This window comes from Phodopus roborovskii, unplaced genomic scaffold, assembly GCF_943737965.1.
Source record: "Phodopus roborovskii unplaced genomic scaffold, PHOROB, whole genome shotgun sequence".
NCBI lineage: Eukaryota > Metazoa > Chordata > Mammalia > Rodentia > Cricetidae > Phodopus > Phodopus roborovskii.
Window position 1 is genome coordinate 18,791,196 of NW_026126567.1, and position 25,655 is coordinate 18,816,850.

The 25,655-nt window shown below is 47.1% G+C and overlaps 1 protein-coding gene across 5 annotated transcripts in view; it reads left to right on the top strand.

The window, feature by feature from the left end:
* The first annotated feature begins 925 nt into the window (after positions 1 to 925).
* The window catches only part of Grhl2 (grainyhead like transcription factor 2), a 115,356-nt gene continuing 90,626 nt past the window's right edge, over positions 926 to 25,655 (top strand). For 2 of the 5 annotated variants that reach the window (XM_051202743.1, XM_051202744.1), the window contains exon 1: positions 926 to 1,335. In XM_051202743.1, coding sequence (XP_051058700.1) covers positions 1,316 to 1,335 — 20 coding nt within the window. In that variant the 5' untranslated portion in view covers positions 926 to 1,315. Of the gene's footprint in view, positions 1,336 to 1,374; positions 1,396 to 24,472; positions 24,494 to 25,655 lie in introns of those variants that run through there. The other 3 variants (XM_051202745.1, XM_051202746.1, XM_051202747.1) reach the window with 3 other exon arrangements.

A 25,655-nucleotide genomic window follows, 5' to 3' on the forward strand; every position in this document is an offset into this window, starting at 1 on the left:
TCGATCCCTGTCAGAACTCCCACAAATACTTCACTCTGGTAGCAGCGGTTATAAATTACACCCGGACTAATTCGAGCTGTTCCCAAGCAGGAGAAGGGAAACCACAGAAAAGTCAGTTTCATCCTGCTTTGTTCCCCTAGCAACCATATTAAACTGCAAGAATAAAGCGCCTTTGTAGTAGCTGCTTCTATTGAATTACAATGTAAATGTTGATGCTTGCCTAGAAATGTCAGCCGGCGATAGGCTTATGGGACAGATGGAGGAGTTCTTCCGCAGCGCGCAGGAATCCCGGGCTACGGAGAGATGGAAAAGGTGCGTCGGGCCATCTTTAGAGTCTATCCAAGCAAATCTCCGTTCTCCACCAAAGCCTCGCCGCGCTTCGTAGATCCAGCCCAGGAAAGGTTGCTTGACTATTCGAAAACTGAAAAACGACCTGCTATCATCTTCTAGGCATCAGGGCGCGAGAAGAGTGTGTTGTGGATAAGAATGTTAAAAATGCAATTACGCAACAGGCCCGGCAAGCTGTTTCTTTCCCACTCTTAGCATAACGTAACTCTAGTCCCTGACTCTTCTGCCGGTCACATAGCTCTCTTCCAGCCGGTGTCAAGTGGCAGGTGGTGCACTGCCCATTTGGTTCCGGGTGCCTCGTTGGTTTCTGGGTTCAGCCCTCGATCGTCCTTCGGTTTGACCCACAACACCCAGTGTTTGCAGGTGGTGCTCCCCGCTCCTGCTCTCCCATCACCTCGACCCCAGCCCCTAGTCAGGGAAGGAAGGCGAAAGGAGGGAGAAGCACTCCCCGCAGAGTGGCCAGCGTGCCACCTCTCCACTCAGGGAAACTTCGCAGTGAGTTACCTGCACTTGGAGAAGGGCCTTACCTGAGCTCGCCTCTGCCAATGGCAGCTCACCTGAGGGAGCTCCGCAGCCAATCACCGCGCAGCTCGGCCCTCGGGCTTGTACCCTTTAGTGAAAGAATTCAGCGCCTTGCGAGAAAGTTACCTGTGGCCGCCCAAGTCCGCCACTTTGCGCTCTGTGTCTGCCCATTGCCACGATCCGGGAGGACTCCGCGCCGCCGGGCCGCCTCCGAGCGAGGGCCCCATGTGAGGGCACCCCCCCCCATCCCACCTTTCCGGCTAGGTGAGGGCGCGAGCGAGCAGGCGAGCGAGAGTGGTGAGGGGGGACGAAAGCAGACTTACCTGTAGCTCTTGTTCTGCCATCTCGGGCGCTCTCACACACCTTCACCTGCACAGACTTGAAAGTCCAGTTTCACCAGAGGCTGAGGCTCCAGGAAAAGGGGAGCGAGTTCATTGGATCAAACATGTCACAAGAGTCGGACAAGTAAGTGGATCGCACGCGCCGGCGGCTGCTGCCGCTGCCACTTTGGGCTGATGGCAACTGGTGTGTTGTGTTTTTTGTTTTTTTTTAAAGTTGCTCTTGTTGGTTTTTTATAAATTTTTTAGTCTTTCTTTTCACTTTTTTATTTTTGGCGGACCCAGACCCAGTCGGATTATATTTCTACCCGGATTTAGCGGAGAAAACCCTACATTGAACATGAATGTTTAATAACCCTTTTTGGCTTTGCTAGTAAACGTGGGCTTTCTCTGCTTCCTCCCCGACGAGTGACCTCAGCTCCCACTGCCCTAACCAGATGAACCCTTGGGCACTGATTGAGATTTTGGTAGACGGTGGCGGGAGGCCTGTTGTTACCCCCTTGTGTGGAGGTGCTCCCCAGCCTTTGACTTCCTGGGCCGTTTGGAAGTTTAGCCGACCGCCTTCGATTAGGCCAAAGGGCCTGCTGGAGAAGCGGTCTGGGCCGCTTTTGTGTGCGCTCAACAAAGGGCTTTTATGCGACTGCAGCAGACACGGCCATCTTCCCCACTGGGGCGGCCCGGGGTGCGTGTGCGCTCCCGCGTGGGCCCCGACGGGAGCGAGGCGCGGGCAGGCCGCAATGGAGGGGCCCGTGGGTGCGCCCGCTCCCTCCCGCCGCCCGCGCATTGTCCGATCACCTCACGCAGGTGCGGGGCAGGGCGTCTGGGGAATGGGGGGGACTGATTTAGAAGCCAGGTACGAAGGGTAACCCACACTTGGGCCAGTCTCCTTCGCCCCGACGTTGCAGGCTCGTGCGCGGCCCGCGGCTCGGAGGCCGCCACCTCGGGCGTGGGGCTCGATCGGCCTTCACCGAAGCTATCTATGGGAAGGAGGGGACTGTGGGGCGCAGTGACCCCAGACACTGGGCGTCCTGGACCTCTGCTTTAGACCGGCGGGGAGCTGCGGCGTGAGGCGCGGGGCGCCGGGCCTGGTCCGTCACGGTCCCCGCCTTGGGGACGGCTTTGTGCGAGCCGGGGGAGGTGGGGCCGAGGGCGGGCGCGGGAGGGAGCAGGAGGTGGGTCCTGCTGCCCTCCTTCCATTTGGTGGCGACACTTCCTTCCCCCTCCTCCCCGGGCGTCTCAGGCCGGGAACTGGCTGCGTCCTATTGGAAGTGCCCAGAGGCCGCCCTTTTCCTGACCCTGGTAACTTTACTCTGCTGGGGTGGTCATTCCAATGGAACCTTCCTGAGAGTCTCCACGGAGAAGTGCACAGCACCAGCTCAAGTCGAGGGACCTGGAAGCGAGGAGGGCGGAGCGGGAAAGCCTGACTGACCCCAGTTGGGATGGATGGAGGGGAAGGGACAGCCTCCTGAGGGTCTGGCCCATCCAGGACGCCTGCTGTCATATTGGAAACCTACTATGGCCGCCACCCTTTAAGATTTAACTGTCTAGTCCATTCCGGAATCGAAGGACTAAAGTGAGAAACTCGGCCAGAGGGACAGGGATGGGAAAGAGGTTGATTGTAGGAGACACCAGCCAGCACCCACATCTCCCCGGCCACTTCATCTCTCTGGTTAGCGGAAGGAGTCAAACTATATAACCCAAATCCAAGGCAATCACAACGTTTAGGTTTTAGGGTTATTTTGTTTTTGTTTTGAGTTTGTAAAACAAAACGGCCGCACGTTTACTTTAATCGCGCAATTAACATTTAGCTTGACTGTTTAGTTTTGTAGCACTACATTAAGTAAAACGAATTAAGATTGAAAAGTGGATGAGTATTTATTTTCCCCAAGTTATACTTAACACCAATAGGGATAATTTATTCACTATTGAGTCTTAAGTACTCAGTACTAACAATCTGGTTTAATGAGTATGTATTACCTAGTTTTTTTATGGCTAATGTCTATCAAGACTTACACGAGCATTTAATGGAAGCGTCTTATATTTAGTGGTTCCTAGGATTGCATTCTGGGAAAACTAACTAACCATATGGTAAGGAGACCACAGTCCTTTCTTTGCTTTCTCTGCTCAGATGGTGGAAGTCTTGTCTCTCTCCTTTCTTTCCTTCCTTTCTTTTTCTCTCTTTCTTTCTTTTGTTGTGAGACAGGGATTTCTGTGTAGTCCTGGTTGTCCTGGAACTAGCTTTCTTTGTAGACCAGGCTGGCTTCAAACACAAATACCTTGTCTCTGCCTCCCAAATGCTGGGATAAAAGGCCAGTACCACCATGCCCAACACAAGATTCACTTTCCTAATTACTAATATTCTCCCTGCCCCTGCAGGCTGGTGAGGCATTTGATGGGGTTAAGAGTCTAAGAGAAAGTGCCTGACTAGCTAGTTGACACTGCTGGTCACCTGAGCAAGGGAGAGGCCCTGAGCTGGAGCTTGCAGGATTTCCTGGTAAATCGTCAGCTGATAGGAGGCCTGCCCGTGTTTTCTGGAAACACTCTCCCAGAGCAAACTTGCAGAGATTTAATTCCAAATCCCAGTGGGATGTAGGTAATCTTTTTAGATTGCATTGGGAAGGTTTTCTAGTTAGAAAGTTTGCCCTGAAGATGGATCTTTTTATTATTTGTACCACTGTTTACTTACATATTTATTTCATCTGTGTGTGAGTGTGTCTGTGTGTCTCTGTGTGAGTGTGTCTGTGTGTGTGTGTGTGAGTGTGCAGTTATTGAAGCACACCACTTGCAAGCATTAGTTCTTTTCTTCCATGTGGTTTCTAGGTGTCACACATGGCAGCTAGCGCCTTCACCCCTGAGCCATCTCACAGGCCCAGAGTCATCTTTTCACTGGTGACTTTTTAGGTTGAAACGTTCTGCCTTGAATGTTCTATGGTGCTGATGTCATTGCTCATTAAAGAAAAAAAAAAAGGGGTGGGGGAAGAGAGGACATTTTGACTCTGTGTGTGTTTTAAAATGTTCTGCTCTCCCATGTTAAACTTTTATGAGAGTAGGTGATCTTTGTCAACAAGTATGTTTGTAGGAAAGGCTCTCTGTTTGGCTAAGAAACTCTTCCCAGAAGTGGTAGCAGGTGTGCCTTTGTGAGTTCGAGGCCAGCCTGATCTACAGATCGAGTTCCAGGACAACCAGGGCTACATAGAGAAACCCTGTCTCAAAACAAAACAAAAACCAAAAGAGAAAGGAACTTTTTAATTTTACTACCAAACTGTACAAAACATGAAGAAGACACACACACACATGTGCATATGTAATAATCGACTCTATGTAGGTATTTTCATAAGTATATGAACATGGTTTCTAGTAGCATGCTGCCTGCAGTGTATTTGAAAGCATTATGGGAGGAAACAAAGATGTACGAAACAGGCCATATCCTTAAGGGTTTATACTACAACAGAGCGTAAGCCAAAAATGGATGTTCACTTATTATGACAGCACCGCCTGGAAAATGCCTAAAAGTTACAATAATTTTTTAAAAGCAATTAAAAATTCAGTGCAACTAATGAATTATTACTTATTTATTACTATTATTTTGAATTTTCAAGACAGAGCATAACTCATCCTTATTAGTATCAGTTTTTCCCTATCCATCTCTATTTTCCTGCTACAAGTATAGTCATTTTGTGACTTTTCGATTAAGGAGTTGACTAAACATATTTAATTAAAATTTTCTTTATTTTGTATACTCATTTGATAATATTAAATACCTTTTGAGGTAAAAAATTGTCCAAAACTTATCACTATAGCGGAGGCTATACCGGTACAAATATAGATTTATCTTTTCACCTCAATTATATCTTGAGGGACCTATATATTGAACGTTGTGATTTAGGCTTTGAGGTTCACTGGTGCTTACGTGTTTAGCATATATTAGGAGAACAAGGTCAAATAATTGAGAAAAAAACATAATACATGAGGTGAGCACAGACTCGCTGAAAGCCTCGCAGGGAGGAGGGGTGAAGGTTGTTTCACATAGAGTCAACCTGTGAAGCAGGACCTGGAGGAAATGAGGGGTCAAGCCCTGAAGATACCTGGAGTAGAAGGTTCCCAGGCAAAGGCCTTGTGGTGAGCATGCGTACATAGGAAGTGGGTGAAAGACAGAGATAACAGCAACTAGCAAATCAATGCAATCAGTTCTCTGTTGATTCAGACACCTGAACGCTGAGTAGTAACACGGTTGTGTGCTTGAATACAGCAGCCAAAGCCAGTGAGTGGTGGTGAAGTGCCAGCCGACAGCCCTGAGTCTTAGCACCCGTGGGTTTACTCCCGAGGGTCGAGTCCTGCACATTAGCTTTTACAGAGCGAATGGATGTACACACAGCGGAAGAGCCCCGGGTGAGAGCTGAAGCAGCGGGACTGAATACAAGCCGTTTTTGCTCTAGACTTGCTTCTCTCCCAACTCTGGATTTAGCCTACCACACTCTTGTAGTGCTCAGATCTATCACATTAGCCTACCCCGGAGACTGCATTGTCTTCCCCTCGCTCTCATTCAACCTCTGCAAACTGCACCCATTGGAGCGCTTGGATTGGTCAAATGCATCTAGAAGGAAACAGTCACACACATCACCCATCGAGTGAATTGGCCCTCAGGCAAGATTGATTTACAGAAAACACACACACCAAAATGTTGGGTAACTACCAAAATATAGTCTAAAATAAATTTGGGGATAAATTATATTTGTGCTTAATAATAGTATTCCACATAGGAATTCTTGCTATCCTTCCTTCCTTAACCAATCTGATCGCTCAAACAAGCAGACAAATGACCCACCTGAGGCAACTGGTAAACCACAGATAGCCCCCAGCCCTTAGAGGTGTCCCATTGTTTCTCCTGATGGCCCAGGCTTTGAGTTAATTATGGGGCTAATCCTTTCAATGGCCACTTTACACAATAAATGCCCTGGAACTTTAGATGCTAGCCAACGCCTGAGTGAAAGGAAGCCACCTCCTATTCTACCTTAGGCTACCACTCCAGCTGTTGCTGATATGATTTTAACCTAACCGGATGCAAGAATTCCTAGACCTCCTCTCGGGGTAGTTTGCTTTCATTGTGTTGCTAAACTGTGGCTTAGGGAAGAGTGTGTACCGGGTCATCTTGACAGCTCGCCTGTTTACAGAGCTGCTAAAGACCTGCTTGAATTGAAGTCTTTCCAGCTTTCCTCCTAGGTCCTAGGTCCACTTGGGTAAGAAGCCTGTCCGCCCCTCGCTAGTGTTGCATTGTAGCTCTTCCTGAGGATTGCCTTCTTTTTTAAGAATTCATGTTCTATTTTTCCAGCTCTGAGGTAAGGTAAAGAGTTCTAGTGTGATATTGGTTCCTGCTGAAACAACTGAGCCCAGAAGGACGCTATAGGTTTTCTTTCAAGGCTCTTGGAAATTTTAGTACGACAGTAAGACAGTGTCGGAAACTGACCACAAAGTTCAGGCTGCCTAAATGGGCCCAGGGCCCCTTAAGAAGGACCTGAAAATGAGTCCTAGATGACAAAGCCTCACTATGTAGACCAGGCTAGCCTCAACTTGAAGTCAACTGCCTCAGGCTCTGGTTTGGTGTTGGAATTAGCAGTGAACACCATTGCACTAAGGTAGTATTCATTAGTGTTTGAAAGTTGAAAGAACAATTTGGGAAAGTAGCGTTTAAACCACAGTAACTGACTGACCCCCTAGAACTCTGAGATGCAAGGTTGAAGGTGTAGACAAGCAAGGTTGAAGGTGTAGACAAGCAAGTGTACTTTAGGGTGAATTGTTAAATTTACTTTGAAAGCATTCTTAGATAAGTCAGGCAGTTGCTCCAGTTCCCTGTCATGATTCTGGTCTAGCCCCATCCCCCCTTTCCTTCCCTTTCCTCCTTGTTTTTTTGAAACAAAAGTCTCCCATAGCTCAGGCTAGCCTTAAACTCACTAGCCAAGGATGAACTTAAACTAACTCCTGATCTTTCTGCCCCTGGAGTACTTGGACATCAAGTGTGTATGTCTGATTTTTTTTTTTTTTTTTTGTTTTGTTTTGTTTTTCTTCAAGACAGTTTTTCTGTGTAGTCCTGGCTGACCTGGAACTCATTCTGTAGGCCAGGCTGGCCTTGAACTCAGATCTGCCTGCCTCTGTCTCCGGAGTGCTGGAATTAAAGGCTTGAGTCAGCATGCCTGGTAAAGCATTTCTGGTTGTTTAATGAATGTTTTGGCTGGATAGTATTTCTTTTCTCTGTCCTTGCTTCTCCACTTGTCTGAACAAACATGTTTTTCTTCTCTCTCTCCTTTTCTTTGTGATCTGTATGCCTGATATCTCTTCATTTATTATCCCTCCTCTATTATCTGTTGAGAACTGACTGTTGCACATGAGGGTAACTTGAATCCTACTGTAGATGTTTGCTCACTCACATTTTCAATTTTGCTGCATTGCTTTACAAAGCCCGGGCAGGCAATCCTTGTTACCTTGGTCCAAGGGCCAGACGTTGCCCCGTCTAATCAATCCAAATGGGATTACTTTAACCCTGGTTGGGGGAGGAATTAATTAGTCTCTGCCACCCATGTTGGGGAGCCCTCACAGTCTCTGGCCTCTCAGGTGGTGGTACCCAGGGACTGTCTATCTAGGCCTTTTCCGAAACTGGAGCCACATCAGCTTGGCAAAGCTGCCCAGGAAGAATTCCTCAGCGAGCAGCGGCAGGCTGAAATAGGAATTTTCTTTGGCCCAAGAGGACTATTGGTAGTTGGTTTCTTACTCACAGCAACTCATACTTGGGAATCCTTCAACAGCATTCCTTTTGACCTCCAGATCCCCACTGACCTCCCAGCTACCTGCCTGTACAGTGCCATCTCTTAGACAGGTCCAACCCCCTTGCATCGATTTTATTTATTTATCCATTGCTAGCAAGGTATAATTTATGCTGTTGTGTTTCTTTTCCTTTCTGAAGTCTTGGGAGGTCAAGCCCAGCATTCCCCTTGTGCCAGGCAAACAGAGTGCAGTTCCCAGTTCCACCATAAGTTTTGTTTGTTTGTTTGTTTTTTAAGACAGTGTTTCTCTGTGTAGCCCCAGCTGCCAGAACTCCAGATCCACCCGCCTTTGCTTCCTTGAGTGCTGGGATCAAAGGCGTGTTCCATCACACTCCGCTGTTTATATATCAATAACAACAACACAATACACATGTTTGTATTTATGGTTATGTTTTTAGCCAGGCGTTGGTGGTGCACGCCTTTTATTCCCAGCACTTGGGAGGAAGAGGCAAGCAGATCTCTGTGAGTTCGAGATTAGCCTGGTCTATAGAGAGAGTTCCAGGACAGCCTTCAAAGCCACAGAAAAACCCTGTCTTGAAAAAGCAAAGAAAGAAAGAAACAAACAAACAAAAATACGTTTTCTTTTTCTTTTTTTTTTTTTTTTCCTACATGTGTGGCTGTGGACCATTTGCTTGTCTGGTGCCAGCAGAGGCCGGAAGGTAGCATGGGATTCTCGGCAACTGGAATTACAGACAGTTGTGAGCCACCTTGTGGATTGTGGGAATTGAACCTGGTCCTTTGGGAGAAGCCAGAGCTCTTGACTGCTGAGCCATCTCTCCAGTCACTGCTACAGTCTTCTGACCAGTAAATGGCCAGCTACACAGGGTTATAAAGGCTAAGCACAACCAAAACAAGAAATTATCCTAGGGAATCTTTATCCTGCCCCATCCCAACTGTACTGGGAAAGGAGAAATATTTTAACTTGGGTGTTGGTGAGTAGCAGCGATATTGTTTGCTGAAAGTGATACATTCTGAATTACTCCTAGGAGAGCCACCGGGTCTTGAGAACTTCACGGGAAGTCTGGGCAAAGCTGGTGAGATTCAGGGGCTTTCAGAGTATACTGTTAGGAAAGTCTGGGCAGTAGAGAAGGATGGTGTCTTTGAGCAGGGCATTCATGAGAAGCAGCCGATTTTACTTTGTCATGTACTCGGGTGGAGGTGACCTTGGTGTGACCTTGGCAGGCAGCACTTTGCTGTAGTCTGATTTCACTTGCACTCAGGGCAGGAAAGGAAAATATAACAGTTTTGGCCTCTATAAATACCCAAGGACCCACTTCTATGTGAAAAGCCTGGGCTCATAGCTGTTCAGTTTTTTGTTTTTTGGTATTTTCATTTATTTATGTCTCTCATTTGTTTATTTGTTTGTTTTGTGACTCAAGAATGGAGCCCAGGGCATCCCCCGTGCTAGGCTAGCAGCTAGCTTACTCTGATGTTGGGCCCCCACTTCCCATCAGCCAAGATCAGTTGGAGAGAGGAAAGGGGAATGGAAGGGATAAAGCATGCATGGGCAGGAGGAAGCTGTTTTAGCAAGGGTGGAGTGGTCTGTTTGTTCAGCAGACAGGCAGGCACTTCAGAGCCCAAGCAGGTGAGTCGCGTGGAATCAATTATTTCTGGGGAACTGGGTTGATTTTAACTTGAAACCTAGAATCCTAAAATGGAACAAATCCTAGGCTCCACGTTGATCATGTGAGTAACCAAGTTAAGGATTTGAGGCTGAAAGTTTCATAAGCAAAGTTTGGTGCCCGGACCTTCTGTGTGGTGTGTTGGGATTGTACACATGAGACTAAGTCTGGAGTGGTCTGGAAAAACTCGACTCTTACTCTTTGAAGGAAGTAGGTGTAGGTACTGTGTGGTGGTGAGTCTGTGAAATGCTGGCTCCGGTTCTGAGTGTCCTCCTTTGAGTTCACAGGGGCCTTCCTTCCCACACTTATCCCAGTTCAGTGAACCCGTAAAAGAGCTGCTGTCTGTACTTCTCCAATGTATCTTTTCAAAGTAGCCAGCAACAAAGTAACATTTATCCCTTTCCTGCATTGCCAGTAAGATAATTAACATAAGATTAGCTATTCTCTTGTCCTTAACGTTTTTTCTTTTCCACCTGCAAAATGGAGTTGAATGAAGTACTCTCCGAGGATAATTTGCCTCTCCAATGTCTGGAGTCTACTTCTTCCCTCCAAAGAGGTCTGGACCCGCTCCTAGGATCCAGAGATGGCAGGCTGCTGGCCTGGCTGCTCTTCCTGAGTCCCTCCTGGCATTGCAGAATCAAAAAAATGGTCTGATAAAGATCCCAAATGAGTTAAGGCCTCCAGCAGGGAGCATGGTGAGGTCACTGAATCACGAAGGGCAACTAGGCGGCTTCACTAGAGGGTTCCTGCCCTGCACAGCCTCCCAGGGCTGGAGATAAGGGCTCCGGGAATCAGATTAAGTGTTGGCAGGGACCCTGAGACCTTCTTCACTGACAGGGCCCAGAAGTGGTTCCACTAGGCCCGTGGGGGGGGGGGAGTGATGGGCCTGGGAATGAAGGGGAGAGGCATGGTCTGCTCCTCCCTCCCATCTTTCCCTCCTCCCTTCTTCCTCATCCTCCCCTTTGCCCCACTCCCGTCCTTCCTCTGCCTCTCCTCCCCCTTTCCTTCTCTCCTCTTCATCCCTTCCTCCGCTCCTCCTTCTCCCTTCCCCCCCTTTCCCCCGTGTCCCCCTTTAATAACATAATGCAGGACTCGTAGTCAGGAAATAGGGCCAAGACCACAGCTTGGAGTTCAGAAGAAATATTACATAACGTAAGAGTACGAATACCAGCCATTGGGGCTGGAGAGATGGCTCAGCAGTTAAGGAGCACTGGCTGTTCTTCCAGAGGCCCCGGAAGCTCACAACTGTCTGCATCTCCAGTTCCAGTGTTTCTGACCCCCTCACCCAGACTCACACGCAGACAAAGCACCGATGCAGATAAACTAACAAGTATTAAAAGAAAAAAAGAATAGCAGCTGCGGTTTTACACCAAGCACAGTCGTATTATTTCATGTCAGGGTACACAGCTGTCATTCATTTAGGCCAGAATTAAAATCTCCTCCATTATTGACCTGAAGGGTTAAAAACCCTCTGAAGTATATATTCTTTGGCCCTTGGATGTTGTATTGGAAATCTTATTTAAGACACAAGAGTCCTGTTATATACTTTTTTTTTTTGGAGACAGGGTAACCCGGGCTGTCCTGGAACTTGATCTGTAGACCAGGCTGGCTTTGAACTCATAGAGAGCTGTTTGCCTCTGACTCCCAAGTGCTGGGGTCAAAGGCATGTGCCACCACTGCCAGGCTGGCTTTGTATTTGTTTATCTGTTATTTTGGAATCTCATTTATAGAGAGTTCAGTTTATAGAGACCTTACAGCGAGCAAACACGGTTTGCTCAGTGGTGTTGAGCCTCTATCTCTGTGGGGACAAGCAATGAGAACGGGTCCTAATTCTTTTGTCATTGAACACCATGACTCAGATCAGCACTGCAGGGAAAGATGGGACCCTGTCTGCTAGCAGAGAGCTGACAGTTAAGCTGAGGAGAAGCACCACACTCTGAGGGTTCACCCCAGATGTCCATCTCATTAGTGAGCTGAGTGAGGAGAAGCCCCAGATGCCCATCTCACTAGTGAGCTGAGTGAGGAGAAGCCAGACACACAGCCAGCACGCACCTTCTAGGTGCTGGGGCCTCAAACGACACGGGCTGCTAATTTAAGGTTCAAGGATGTCATTAGAAGGCTAAAAAGCATCTTAGAAAGGCAGCCATTTCATGTCTATCTTCCATTCTTCAGACAATTAGCAGACAAGAAGATGGAGACAGGTGCAGAAAAAGACAGTCCTTGGGTTGGCATTCTCTCCCATGAAGAGGGGTGTCACTGCCTTTTCATTTCCCAGCTTCCTCAGGCTTCCATCCACCCACCCCAACCCCCCACCTCTTGGCATATTAGTGGTTAGGAAATACCTCAGTGTTTTACCTACCTAAAAAGTAGGGTTACAGGTCTTCCAGATGGCTCGGGGGTTAAGGGTGTTTATCATGAAGCCTGTTGGCCCAAGTGTAGTCTCAGGAAACCATGTGCACAGGGAGCTTGTCCCACAGATTGCCCTTTGACCTCCACACCAACGCACACACTGAGCAATACACTTGTGCTTGATCTAGTGTAAGCACATGCACACACTAAGTACATGTAAAAATAAAAATCTTTTAAGAAAATCATGCTGTTTTAAGCTGGGTGTTGGTGGTGCATGCCTCTAATCCTAGTACTCGGGAGGCAGAGGCAGGTGATTCTCTGTGAGTTCAAGTCCAGCCTGGTCTACAGAGCTAGTTCCAGGACAGCCTCCAAGAGAAACACTGTCTTGGAAAAAAAAAATGCTGTCTCAAATGAAGTCAGTTTTCAAAGATAAATTTCCAGGGCCCTGTGATTAAATTAAAGGTTGTATTAAATTTGTTGTTGTTGTTGTTGGAGGAGGTATTTTTGAGACAGGTCTTGCTCTATTTATTAGTCTTCACTTTGTAGCCCAGACTGCTCTTAAACTGCTGGCAATCCCCTGCCTCAGTCTCCTGAATACTAGGGTTACAGGCATACTCTGTCCCCCGTGCCCGGTGTGTTGTTTGGTGTTTTGTCAACTTGACACCAGCCAGGGTCATCTGGGAAGAGGGACTCTTAAGAAAATACCTTCATCGCTGGCTGTGGTGATGCACACCTCTCATCCCAGCACTGGGGAGGCAAGAGCTTGAATGGCCATGGTCTTTTCTTTTGTATGTGGTTGAGATATTGTCTTTGGACTGTGCTATGGTTTTGTTCCTAGAGATTTAAAATTCTTACATGGCCAAATTCATCTTTTTGATTTGTTTTTTTTTTTTCTTTTTAAGATTTTAAAAAATTATTTTAATTATGTGTATGGGGGGAGGGGACTATGTGCTCATGATTGCAAATATCCACAAAAGCCAGATTCCCTCTGGAGCTAGGGTTACAAGCAGTTGTAAGCTACCTGGTTTAGGTGCTGGGAATTGAACTCAGGTCCCTGGAAAGAGCAACATGTGCTCTTAACCACTGTGTCATGTCTCCAGCCCTTTCCTTTCCTTCCTTCCTTCCTTCCTTCCTTCCTTCCTTCCTTCCTATCTTCTCTCTCCTTCCCCCTCCCTCCTTTCTTTCCTTTCCTTCCCCCCCCCTCTCTCTCTGTGTGTTTCAAGATGGAATTTCTCTGTGTAACCCTGGACCTCATTCTGTAGACCAGGCTGGCCTCAAACTCACAGACAGGTCTGTCTCTGCCTCCCTAGTGCTTGGATTAAAGACTTGAGCACCAGCACTGGCAAACTATCTTATTAATGCTGTATATTCTGAGCTGGCAGGATGACTTAGTGGGTAAAGGAGCTTGCTGCTGAGTCTGATCCTACAGACTTACATGGTGAAGGAGAAAGATGGCTTACATGCGTGTTGTCCTCAGTACCCACATGTGTGCCTTGGCAAGCACACATCTCTCTTACAAACAAACAAACAAATAAATGGATGTGTTTCTTTAAATGGCATATTCACATAAGAATGTTTTATTTTTGTTTTTTGAGACAGGGCTTCTCTGTATTGCTTTGGAGCCTGTCCTGGAACTAGCTCTGTAGACCAGGCTGGACTTGAACTCACAGAGGTGCCTGCTTCTGCCTCCTGAGTGCTGGGATTAAAGGCATTTGCCACCAATACGGCTTTTACATAAGAATGGATCCCTCACCCAAATCCTGTATGCTGGTAATTAAATTCATGGCCTAGTACTTGCTAGGCAAGTTATCCACCAACAGCTGAGTATGCTTGATCTGTCTATTTAAATAGTCTTTAATGTTCCTTAGTATCATCATTAAAATATATTCTTAACATAGGTTTTGCATTTTTTATTAGATTATTCTCATGATTCACTTTTAAATGCTTTTTTTTTTTTTTTAAATCTAGGCACCTCATTATGGTGTTATCTGTAATAGATATCAGTGGTTCTTTGCTGTTTTCTAGATGTAATGTCATATTGTCGCAAATGATGTTTCTCCCTCTCTTCTCAGTGTTCTAATTTATTTATTTATTGAGACAGGGTTTTTCTGTATAGCCCTGGCTGCCCTGGTTCTATAGATCAGGTTGGCCTCGAACTCAGAAACCTGCCTGCCTTTACCTCCTAGTACTGGGACTTATGACATGCAACTCCATGTTTGGCTTCTACTTTTTTTTTTAAAAAAATTATTCTTATTTCAGACTCTGAATTTACCTGTACAGAACAATGTTGACACATACTGCTAGAGCTATTTATTTACACATCTCCTTATTCCCTCTTTCTCTTACTAAGCTTCAAATGATCTATTGTTACCATATTGTATGCAAATAATGGCTTTCCCACCCTAGTTCCCAGTATTTGGAATCCCCCCCACCCTTACCCCCCAAGGAAGGGCTTCACTGTGTATCCCTGGCCACCCTGCAGTCATTTTATTTATTTATTTATTTATTTATTTATTTATTTATTTATTTATTTATTATGTATACACTGTAATCCTTGGATGCCAGTAGAGGGTGCCAGATCTCATTACAGATGGTTATGAGCCACCATGTAGTTGCTAGAACTTGAACTCAGGACCCCTGGAAGAGCAGCCAGTGCTCTTAACTGATGAGCCATCTCTCCAGCCAGACCACACTGATCTTGAACTCAAAGAGATTCACCTGCCTCTACCTTCCGAGTACTAGAATTAAAGGCGTGTGCCACCATTGACAGGCAAACATTTAAACCTTCCTTTTCGTCATCACATTAGTTAGGATTTCAAAGGAGATGTTGAAGGCAGGGCCTGGAGAGATAGCTGGCTCAGCGGTTCAGAGCTCCATGCTGTGCAGTGGACCCAGGTTCAGTTACCAGCGCCCACATGGCTGGCGACTCACAACCACCTGTAACTCCAGTTCTAGAGAACCCAAAAGTCCTCTTCCGACCTCCTGGGGCACTGGGCACATACATGATCGCATATGTACATACATGCAGATAAAAACACTCACATACATAAAGAGATCTTAAACAAAAAGGTAGGACGGCAGAGGGCAGGCTTCTCTCTGTGTCAGGGCGTTGCCGTCACTTTCCCAGCTTTTGCCTCTGTGGATTCAGGTTTCTTTGTTCTTTCTCAGAGATCTGCCTGCTTCTGCCTCCGAAGTGCTGGGATCAGAGACATGCCCTATCACTGCCTGGTGGGATTATAATTTTTAAAAAGCTTTCGTTTTTATTGTGTGTGTATTATGCCTATCTTGCCTGTTAGTATGTCTATGTGGTGTGTGCAGTGTCTGAGATGGCCATAAGAGGGCGTTGAACCCTTCGGAATTGGAGTTAATGGACATTGTGAGCTGCCATGTGAGTGCTGGGGATTGAACCCAGGCCCTCTGGAAGAGCAGCCAGTGCTCCTATCTGCAGAACCATCTTCTAGCCCCAGGGGTATAATTGTTTTACTTTTAAACTCTGAGGATTTCTTTTCTTCTTAATTTTTGATGCTAACTGGTGTGTGTGTGTGTTCCTAAATACCCACCCAGGACCATCTATCCATTCCTGCCTTTGTGGACATTTTACTAGAAAAAGGGGGCCATAGTAAGACTGACTTACAAAGTAACTCCTGCAGACAGACTGGAAGTGACAGGTGACACCCAAGGCGTGTTTGTTGCATCTTACCCACATGTGTTTTATTACTGACACACCAGGAACCAGACGCCTAGGTGAGATTAAGCATGCAACGATTTCATTAGGGAAGTCCCTGTGAGGCCATGTAGGGAAGGAGCTGGGGAAAGCCTGAGAGCCTTGGGGACAGTGACTCTGAGGCTCTAAGAGGTGGCATAGGGGCAGTTTTCAACCCAGCAGTCTAAGGAAGATTTCCAGTAGCGTTCAACTTCCTGCCATCTGGGAGTTGGAAACTCCTGGCTTGAAAAAGTCCCTAGCAGGTCTGGTTCCTGTGGCTTCTTTCCCCACAGCTGGGAGCTTTGAGCTGCTCTCCAGTACCTGCCACAAACTCCAAGTCTCTGAGGCTGGCAGCGATTTTGACCAGAGTTAAGGTGGTGTTAGAGAGATTTATGCAGACTGGTGTCTGTCTGTGCTGTTGACCATTGGATGGCCAGGTCTCAGCCTTTGGCTGCTATTTCTGCCCTCTTCTCCCTCCCCTCCCTTCCCCTCCCTCCCCTTTCCCTCTCCTCCTCCCTTCTCTCCCCTCCCCTTCCTTCCCTTCCCTCACCCTTTCTCTCTTCCCTTCCCTCTCCCTTCTTCCCCCTCTCCTCCCTCCCCTCCCCTTCTTTCCCCTCCTTCCCCCTCCTCCCCTTCCCTCCCTCCCCCTTCCCTGTAACGAGTACGGGTTTTTCCGCCTGCCGCTGCCCGGTCTGGTCCCGCTGCCGCTCCAGCCCCAAATAACACACAGAGACTCTGTATTTGATATTATACTGTTGACCAGTTACTACTTTCTTATTGGCTAGCTCTGCCTTAATTATTAACCCATTTCTGCTGATCTATGTATTTTCACATGGCCTTCTCTTACCGCAGAGGCGGCTGGTGTCCGGCTCTCTCCAGACTCTCCATCTTGACTCCTCTTTACTACTTCCTATTTCCTCCTTGTCTCCTAGTCCCTCCTATCTTCCTTTCCTATTGGCCAACAGTGCTTTATTATTAACCAGTATGAGAAACATACAGAATGACCTCTCCCATCATCTCCTCTTTTCTGTCTAAATAAAAAGAAGGGTTTTAACCTTAACATAGCAAAATATATTATACAACAGTTATCAAGTAAGAATCACAGTTAACAATATTTAGTCCATTAACATATAGCAAGATTTGAAGAAAATATTTCATCATCTATTCTAACTTTGTGTGTCTAAAGTCTAAGTAACTTATCTTTAATCCTAACTAATGAAAACTATAACCATTACTATCTGTCTTCAACTCCTTCAAAGACCACAGAAGGATAGTATATAAACTCTACAAATGACAGAGACATCTCATTGCCTGGTCACCCGAAGTTCTTCTGTAATCTTCCATCTTCAGCCCATAGGCCATAGTGTGTCTGGCAGACTCTTCAGCAACGCAGGAAACTTTAAACTGTCTTCTTGTATTGGCAGTTTGTCAGTCACTTTTGTCTGTGTCCTGCATACTGTCTCGCAGACTCTTCCATGAAGCAGGATCTCTGTAGCAATGTCCATCTTGAATCAGCAGTCACTTTTCTGTGGGCCGTGCATGTCCAGTTTATATAGCACAAAGTCAAACAGTCCAGACAAGAGCAGTATCTTGTCCAAATGGCTAGCCTTGCCATATTGGAGGCAAACTTCATAATGCATTTTTTCGATGTCCATCTTCCTTTCTGGTGCAGGTGGTATTGCCAAGAGCAATTATGTCTCACTGTCACGAAAACCCTAAACCACTTTAAATGCCATATTCTGTAGGTCTTTGAAAGGTTTGAAGAATGCCTATTTATCTCAAATACATCTCTGTGTATCTTGAAAACCTAACTAACTTAACTCTAAGTTTTGACTATCATAGGTAATTATCTATAATCTGCAGTACATTATACAATATTTTTCTGAATGAACTATATAAACACAATACCTAAACAAAAGGAGAAATATATACATCACAAAATTGACCTTAAATTGTATCAATAAATGAAAATCCATTCCAAAACAAAGTATTCATATCTATACCATAATTCCCTTTTTACCTTTAAAAAGAATTGGCTGTGATCATTAACCATTTATAACCAAATCCATTTAAATGAAAACAAACATTTATAAACAATATTTGGGAATTTGGGGTCGTTCTTTCCAAACTACTTCCTGCTGACAGGGGGCGCTGTCATGGGGGATCCTGAGAAGATGGCAGTAGTCTGCCTGGCTGCCTTGTTCAAGCTGTTTTGAATGTTGGATCATCAGGAACTCTGTTTCAGGGGGCCTGGCTTGATCAAACCACATTAGTCTGGAAGGAATCCACAGCTTTATAACCCTAACCCTAACCCTAACCCTAACCCTAACCCTAACCCTAACCCTAACCCTAACCCTTTCTTCCTCCCTTCTCTCCCCTCCTTTCCCTTCCCTCTCCCTCCTCTCCTCCCCTCCCTTCCCTCCCTCTCTGCACTTTCTCTTTCCTCTGCCTCCTGCCTTTCCCTACTGTCCTCTTCATCCCCCCCCCCCCCCTTTTCAGGCCTTTCTCATCTCCCTGTCTCAGTCCTCCAGTGTGTGCAGGCAGAAGTGGACATAAGGTGTGGTTGGGATGGGTGTGAGGGATTGTCATCATCAAATTCATGTGCAAATAAAGATCTCTTGTTTGTTTGCTTGTTTTTCCTCTCCATTTGTTTTGAGATGGAATTCCACTGTATAACAATCCTGGCTTGCCTGGAACTTCCTCTGTAGACCAGACTGGCCTTGAACTCACCGAGATTCACCTGCCTCTGCCCCTGTAATGCTGACATTAAAAGCAGGTGCCACCAGCAGCAGCAGCAGCAGGCAAAAACCTCTTGCAATGTCTAAGCAGCTCTCGGGACTTCTCCCCTTTCAGAATCCCTTCCTCTTCTCCCTCTCCTGAGCTCTTAACTCTTCCTTGCCTCCTTAACAGAAAGGCTTACTTAAGTCCACATTTCAGTCCTGGTTTTGTCAAGGTATGTGAGTGTGAGAGTGAGTGTGTGTGAGTGTGTGAGAGTGTGTGTGTGAATGTGTGAGTGAGTGCACACACGTGTGAGTGTGTGAGTGCGTGTGTGAGAGTGTGTGTGTGTGAGAGTGTGAGAGAGTGTGAGAGTGTGCGTGTGTGAGTGAACGCGCGTGAGTGTGTGAGTGCGTGTGTGTGAGTGTGTGTGTGAGAGTGTATGAGTGTGAGTGCGTGTGTGAGTGAGTGTGCATGTGAGAGTGAGTGTGTGTGAGAGCATGTGTGAGAGTGTATGAGTGTGTGAGTGCGTGTGTGAGTGAGTGTGCATGTGTGAGAGTGAGTGTGTGTGAGAGTGTGAGAGAGTGAGTGTGTGAGTGTGTGAGAGTGCATGTGTGAGTGTGAACGCGTGTGAGTGTGTGAGTGCGTGTGTGAGTGTGCACGCGTGAGTGTGAGAGTGTATGAGTGTGTGAGTGCGTGTGTGAGTGTGCATGTGTGAGAGTGAGTGTGTGAGAGTGTGTGTGAGAGTGAGTGTGTGTGTGAGTGAGTGTGTGTGAGAGTGAGTGTGTGTGAGAGTGAGAGTGAGTGCGTGTGTGCGAGAGTGAGTGTGTGTGTGAGTGAGTGTGCGCGTGTGTGAGTGTGTGTGTGAGTGTGTGTGTGTGTGTGTGAAGTAAGCACAAGCCTGGTCCCTCCCACCTCTTCAGCTATGCCCCCTCCTGGAGTCTTGAAAAATTGAAAACTCAAGGCATGGAGTTTGTTGAGTAAGATGTTTTCAGATTTCCTTCCTCCCTCCCTCCCTCCTTCTTTCCCTCCCTTACTCAAACACCTTGTGACAGATAGATAATGCTATCTTGATGTGAACATGGCAAAATATATAATGCATTGAAATATTACATGACATCTGACAAATGTGTGCAATTTCGTGACAGTTAATGAACACCGATGCTAAAAACTTCCTAGACCCTTCCCCTCTTTAATTCTAATTCACTAAATTATGGCAACGTCTCTAAATTGATCTTCGCAAGGTCAGTTCCTTTATACGTGCATACGCAGACATGCATGTGTTCCTTAGTCACAGGAGCCTCCAGCCAGGCGACAGCAGTGTCTGTGCACGTACAGTCAAAACAAGCCCAACCCAAAGAGAAAGGGAGAGCAGGAAGAGAAACGGCAACTGTGGCGTGGCTCTCAGGACTGTCTCCGGGCTCACCCACCCCTCTTCTCTCAGCACCCTAGCCCTCTCCAGTCACTCATTCGCCATGCCATGGCATCCTGGAGCTAAGTCAGATGGAGATTTTCAAATTTCATGTGTAGCTGTGTGAATATCTTCACGCTCATCCATTCCCCAATGCTGAGCTCACACAGAGTGGGTCAGGAGAGCCCAGTTCCAGTAAGGTAGGGTAACTGGGGATAGGGAACTGTACCTGAGCTGGCTGAAGTACTGTGCATGTGTAACTCAGTTCTCAGCTTGAATGACACACAGATAAGCCAATCAGGTTGGGAGTTGACACAAAGTGGTCCTGGTTGATGGCAACACAGGCAGTTTCTAAGCTGCAGGGCTGTTACATAGGATCCACATGTGTTCTCCTTTCCCCTTCCTTCCTTCCTCCCTCCCTCCCTGCCTCCCTCCCTCCCTCCCTTCCCTCCCTCCCTCCCTCCTTCCTTCCTTCCTTCTTGAGTTTTACTTATACTGGGTGGTGGCACACACCTTTAATCCCAGCACTTGGGAGGCAGAGACAGGCAGATCTCTGTGAGTTCAAGGCCAGCCTAGCCTGGTCTACAGAGTGAGTTCCAGGAAAGCCAGGTCTGTTACACAAAAGAAACCATGTCTGAACAACAACAACCACCACCACCACCAAACAAAAGCACCAAACCAAACAAACCCCCCCAAAACCTTTTATGTATTTATTATTTATTTATTTATCTGCATGTAGGACTTTATGCCAGAAGAAGGCATCAGATCCTACTATAAATGGCTGTGAGCCACCATGTGGGCACTGCAAATTGAACTTAGGACATCTGGTAGAGCTGCTGGTGCTCTTAACCTCTGGCCCATCTCCAGCCTGGTGTTTTCATTTCATTTTTTTCCCCTAAGAAAGGGTTTCTTTGTGTAGCCTGGCTGTTTGGAACTCACTTCTGTGAACCAGGCTGGCCTCAAACTCAAAGTTATCTGCCTGTCTCTGCCTCCTGAGTGCTGGGATTAAAGGTGTGCGTCACCCACTGCCTGCTTGGCATAGTATTTTCTTAAACTATAGTTAACACCAATTTTCAAAAATGTTTGTATGTGCCAGGTGGTGGTGGTATACACCTTTAATTCCAGCGCTTGGGAGGCAGAGGCAGGGCCATCTCCGTGAGTGTGAGGCCAACCTAGTCTACGGAGTGAGTTCCAGGGCAGCCGGGGCCACATAGAGAAACCTTACATGAAAAAACAACACCACCAAAACCAGAAAGTATTTATGTGTGAAGTGACACTCAGGACCTGAGGAGAAGCTTTTTGTGTCATTTTCTGCTGCTCAGAGCTCGGCACAAGTGGCCATGCTTAACTCTTTGGCCGCTTTCCATCTCAATTCACCGTCATGTGCCTCAGTAAGTCATACTGTCATTTCCCAAGCTGAGGATTTTAGGTTTCCCTAGCCCTACTGGTATGAGCACATTGTTTTCTGTCATTCTTCCAGCTGAGACCAGTTTGCAAGTCCTTTCAAGGCCAGCTTTCAGCAGGACTTGTGAAGATGAGGCAACATGGGGAAGCTTGACTTTGTGGGTCTTGGGAAGATGTTCCATATTGAGTCCACTCCAAGTCTTCAGGAAAGCAACCTCTTGAGGGACAGTGAGCTCGTGTGTGTGTGTGTGTGTGTGTGTGTGTGTGTGTGTGTGTGTGTGTGTGCATGCCTGTGTGTGTGCCTTTGTGTCCTTACTTGACTATGGAGTCCCCATACCCCTACTTCCTTTGGGGACCATCTCTTGGGTTGTTCTCATTTCCCATCTCCTTATCAAGTGTCTTGGGTGATAGAGTGAAAAGAAATGATCCCTTTGGGGGAAATGCCTTGAGCTGGAGAGAATGCCCTGAAATTTCAAGCAGAGCTTTCAACTGCCTTCTCCCTTCTTCCTCCAAAGTTTTGATTTTTGCTGTTTAGTGTATTTTCCTGCTGAGTCTTAATAGCATTAATCTACTGTAGCAGCAAGGGAACTTCAAGGACCAGAGCTCAAAGTCACCAGATTCCTTACTTACAGAAGCTGGGTCATCCATCCCACATGGGCCATCTGCAGTCTAGAGGGCCGGGAGCAGAAACCATTGAGCCCCTGAACCCGGGAGCTCTAGAACAAGAGCTGCTGCAGTATCTGCAGGGTCCTGGAAACTCTGAAGCCCAGCTTCTTCTTCGTACAGTGCAGGCTCATCCCCTGCAGCCTCATGCTTTGTTCAGACACAGCACTTGGCCCTGAACGGTCCTGTAGTCCTTCCTCCATGATGGAGGCACACGCAGCAGGCTCACCCTGTGCTCTGTGACCATGAGCTGGATATAACTTTTCCACTATAAAATCACCCGTGGGGGAAGGGGAGCCCGTGCCAACGCCCCCAGAAGGGGCTCCACAGTTTCCCAGTCACTTGGCAGAGCCTCTCGTGTGTGGTCTAGAGGTTGCAGCCCTGTACTGGCTCCTTCCTGCTCCCTACCTCAGTTTCTCCCTGCCTCTCACAGGGCTGGGTGTCGTCCTGTGTCCCCGCCCCATTAATGCAGAGTGATTCACTCCCAGGCAGTGACAGCATTCTCCAGTTGTTTCTCAGGTCTTCTCCAGATTCTTCTGGCCTGTGCTAACCGAGGGGCTTACTTAGAAGCACTCCCAGACCGGGTCTGTGGAAGTTCAATAGACTTTTCTCAGTGATTGGGTAGACCCAGGGCTGAAACGTGTCATGAAGTTATGTGTATGATGTGCATTCTACTCTCATGGAGTTGCTGTTGCATTTGTTTTTTTTCTTTTTTTGGTGAAGCAGCCAGCCAGCTGAATGCATGTCAATCTCCCCTCTAACCATTTCTGGGTTAACAACAACAACCTGTGGTCCCAGGAAAAAGCTGTGATCTCTTGGGACCTCACTTTCTCTATTTTGAAGCAGGAGGTGGTGCACACCTTTAATCCAGCACACGGGAGGTAGAGGCAGATGGATCTCCTGAGTTTAAGGCCAACCTGGTCTACAGAGTAAGTTCCAGAGCAGCCAGGACTACACAGGGAAACCCTATCTCAAAAAATAAAACAAAATAAGCAAGCAAACAAACAAATTAATATTTTAAGTTACACTAGCCCGGTGTGGTCGTGCACACCTTTAATCCCAGCAGAAGCAGGAGAATCTCTGAGTTTGAGGCCAGACTGGTTTACACTGGGAAACCCTGTCTGTCTATCATCTACCTACCACCTATCAGTCATCTATCTCTTTCTTTATTGTGTGCCACAGCGCCTCTGTGGAGGCCTGAGGACAATTTGCAGTCAGTTTTCTCCACTGTGTGGGGCCGAGGCATCCAACTCCAACAGTTTTGAAGGAAAGTGTCTACCCGCTGAGCCTTCTCGCCATTCTCCAGAAATCTCTCCTTGGAAGGAGTCAGAGGGACGTGTTGCACTTAGGTGAGGGTGGGGGTGGGGAAGTGTTCAGTCTGCCATCAGGGGATTATGTGACTCCCTGAGAAGAGACCAGGTTTCTGGGTAGAGCAGAGGAAGGGCTCTCAAGAATACTTCCTGTTGCACAAAGGGAAAGCCATCACCTCCCGCGGGGCCTTCAATCCAGCCCTGCTCTTACACCTGGGTGGCCTTTTATTCTATTTATATTCCATTGAATATGCAACGTTAACCAATGCTGCACCGGACAAGTCACAGCTCCATCCCAAAGCTGCTTGTTTTTATTTTTGTGTTCTAACAGGCGCTTCGCGGCTTGTTATTACCCTGTGTAGTTGTCACCGGTCACCTGCATTGTTATTTGACCTTCTCCCACTTTGTTTTATGAGTTCTGCCCTCATTACTTGGTTAAGGCAGTCACTTAGACATTTCTCTACTTGGAGAGTGACTGTATCTTCAGGTAAGGGAACCATGCATATGTTCCTGCTAGAGACGCTTCTTGCCCCTTTCAACTTGCATATAGTAACTTGCACTGCAATTAATGTGTGTTGTGTCTAACATTCTTCCCCTGCTTGAATATTTGGTTAGCTTTGTTAATTTGTTATTTTTTCTCCTTCCTTTCCCCCCCCTCCCTTCCCCTTTCTTTTCTTTTGGAGACAGGGTTTCTCTGTGTAATCCTGGCTGTCCTGGAACTCACTCTGTGGACCAGGCTGGCCTGGGTCTCAGAGATCCAACTGCCTCTCCCTCCCAAGTGTTGGGATTAAAGGCACATTGCACCACACCCAGCTAAGAAGTAGCCTTCTAAAAATAGCGCTGAGTCAAGTGCAGGCAAAGGAGAAAGCTGCTTCAGAGGCTACAATCCAGGTCCCATACTGTCCGCTGCAAGCCCCTGGGGAAACCTGCTGATTCATCTGTCTGAAGAGCATGGTAGGAGGAGGGTTGTTTAGGAAATAAGTAATTCCACTTATGTAAGGTGCTTAGGACACTTGTGGTTGAATAGGAGTGACCTTCATAGGCTCATGCATTTGAATCTTAGTCATCAAGGAGTGAGTGGAACTCTTTGATAGGATTAGAAGAATTAGGAGGCGTGGCCTTGTTGGAGGAAGTGTGTCACTGGGGGGTGGGCTTTGAGTTTTCAAAAGCCTGTGCCAGGACAGATTCCTCTCTGCCTACGGATCAGGATATAGCTCTCAACCACCGCTCCAGTGGCTGCAGCCATCATTTCACCCCCCCCACCATGACGATAATGGACTAACCTCTGAAACTGTAAGCAATCCCCAATTGAATGCTTTCCTTAATGAGTTGCCGTGGTTATGGTGTCCTTCGTGGGAGGCACTCCAGAATAGTGTGACACCATTACCAAAAACTGTTCTAAAGACGGCAAAGTAAATGGACATGAAAGTCCTTTATAACTGCTGTGAGCGTGTTAGGTTTGGTTCCTGCACACACTCCTCAGGTTACTGTCCTAACAAATCGTTCCCATTTAAAACATCCTCATCTTTCCCTCCCATTTCCTGCTGCTCTGACATCTTGCTGCCCCTCTGTTTCTGCTCTTTAGCTTCATCCTTTAACCCTTTCAGCTCTGGATGATTCAGGGGGAGGACCGAGCTGGAGCACAGGGAGCACACACTCTAATCAGCAGGTTTGTAGATTTGAAGGGGCGTGCATGGGTCAGCTTTTCATCTCTCAGACAAAACACCCGGGAGTCAGCTCATAGGAGTAAGCTGTTTACTGTGGTAAACAGTTCCTAAGTTTTCAGTAGAGTTTGGCTCCATGGCTGTGGGCCTGTTACAGAGATGAAGACCACAGCAAGGGCCTCAAGAAGAGAACTCACCTCTTGGAGGCTGGGAAGGAGAGAGGAGGGGGCAGGGAGGGAGACTGAGGAGGAGATAATAGCCTTTAACTGGATTTCATCCCCTACAGCCTGGGGACAACTTACTCCAATGGTTCTGGCTCAGGTTGTCACCCAGTGTCACAGCTGAGTTGAGTCTGGATGGCGACTGGAGAATTATGGCTGTTGGTGGTCCTTGGTCCCTCTGCTGGTCACCAGGATAGGGCCAGAGCTCATGAATAAAGGAAAGGGTGTCAGGGAGAGATGGACTCACGATCTGACTATTAAAGTGACAAACTGTTACTTTAACCATAATGCTAACTACTGCTCATATGAACTGATCCCAGCACGGTGTGGGAGGGGAAGCCTTAAAGTTGTGAATTGTAGGAGTCAAGAGTGGAGAGTCTGTCTGGGAAGAAACCCCCCATCCCATCCCCCACCCCATCACCCCCCACCCCACCCCTCCACCAAGAGACAAGGAACTATCCAGGAGTTAGGATGCAGTGGTTGGACCAATATACCAGCTATGGAGTGCTGAGTGCTGAGAAGCTGTCAGGTTCCATAGGGAGTCTACAGGTAAAAATCAGGGATTTTCTA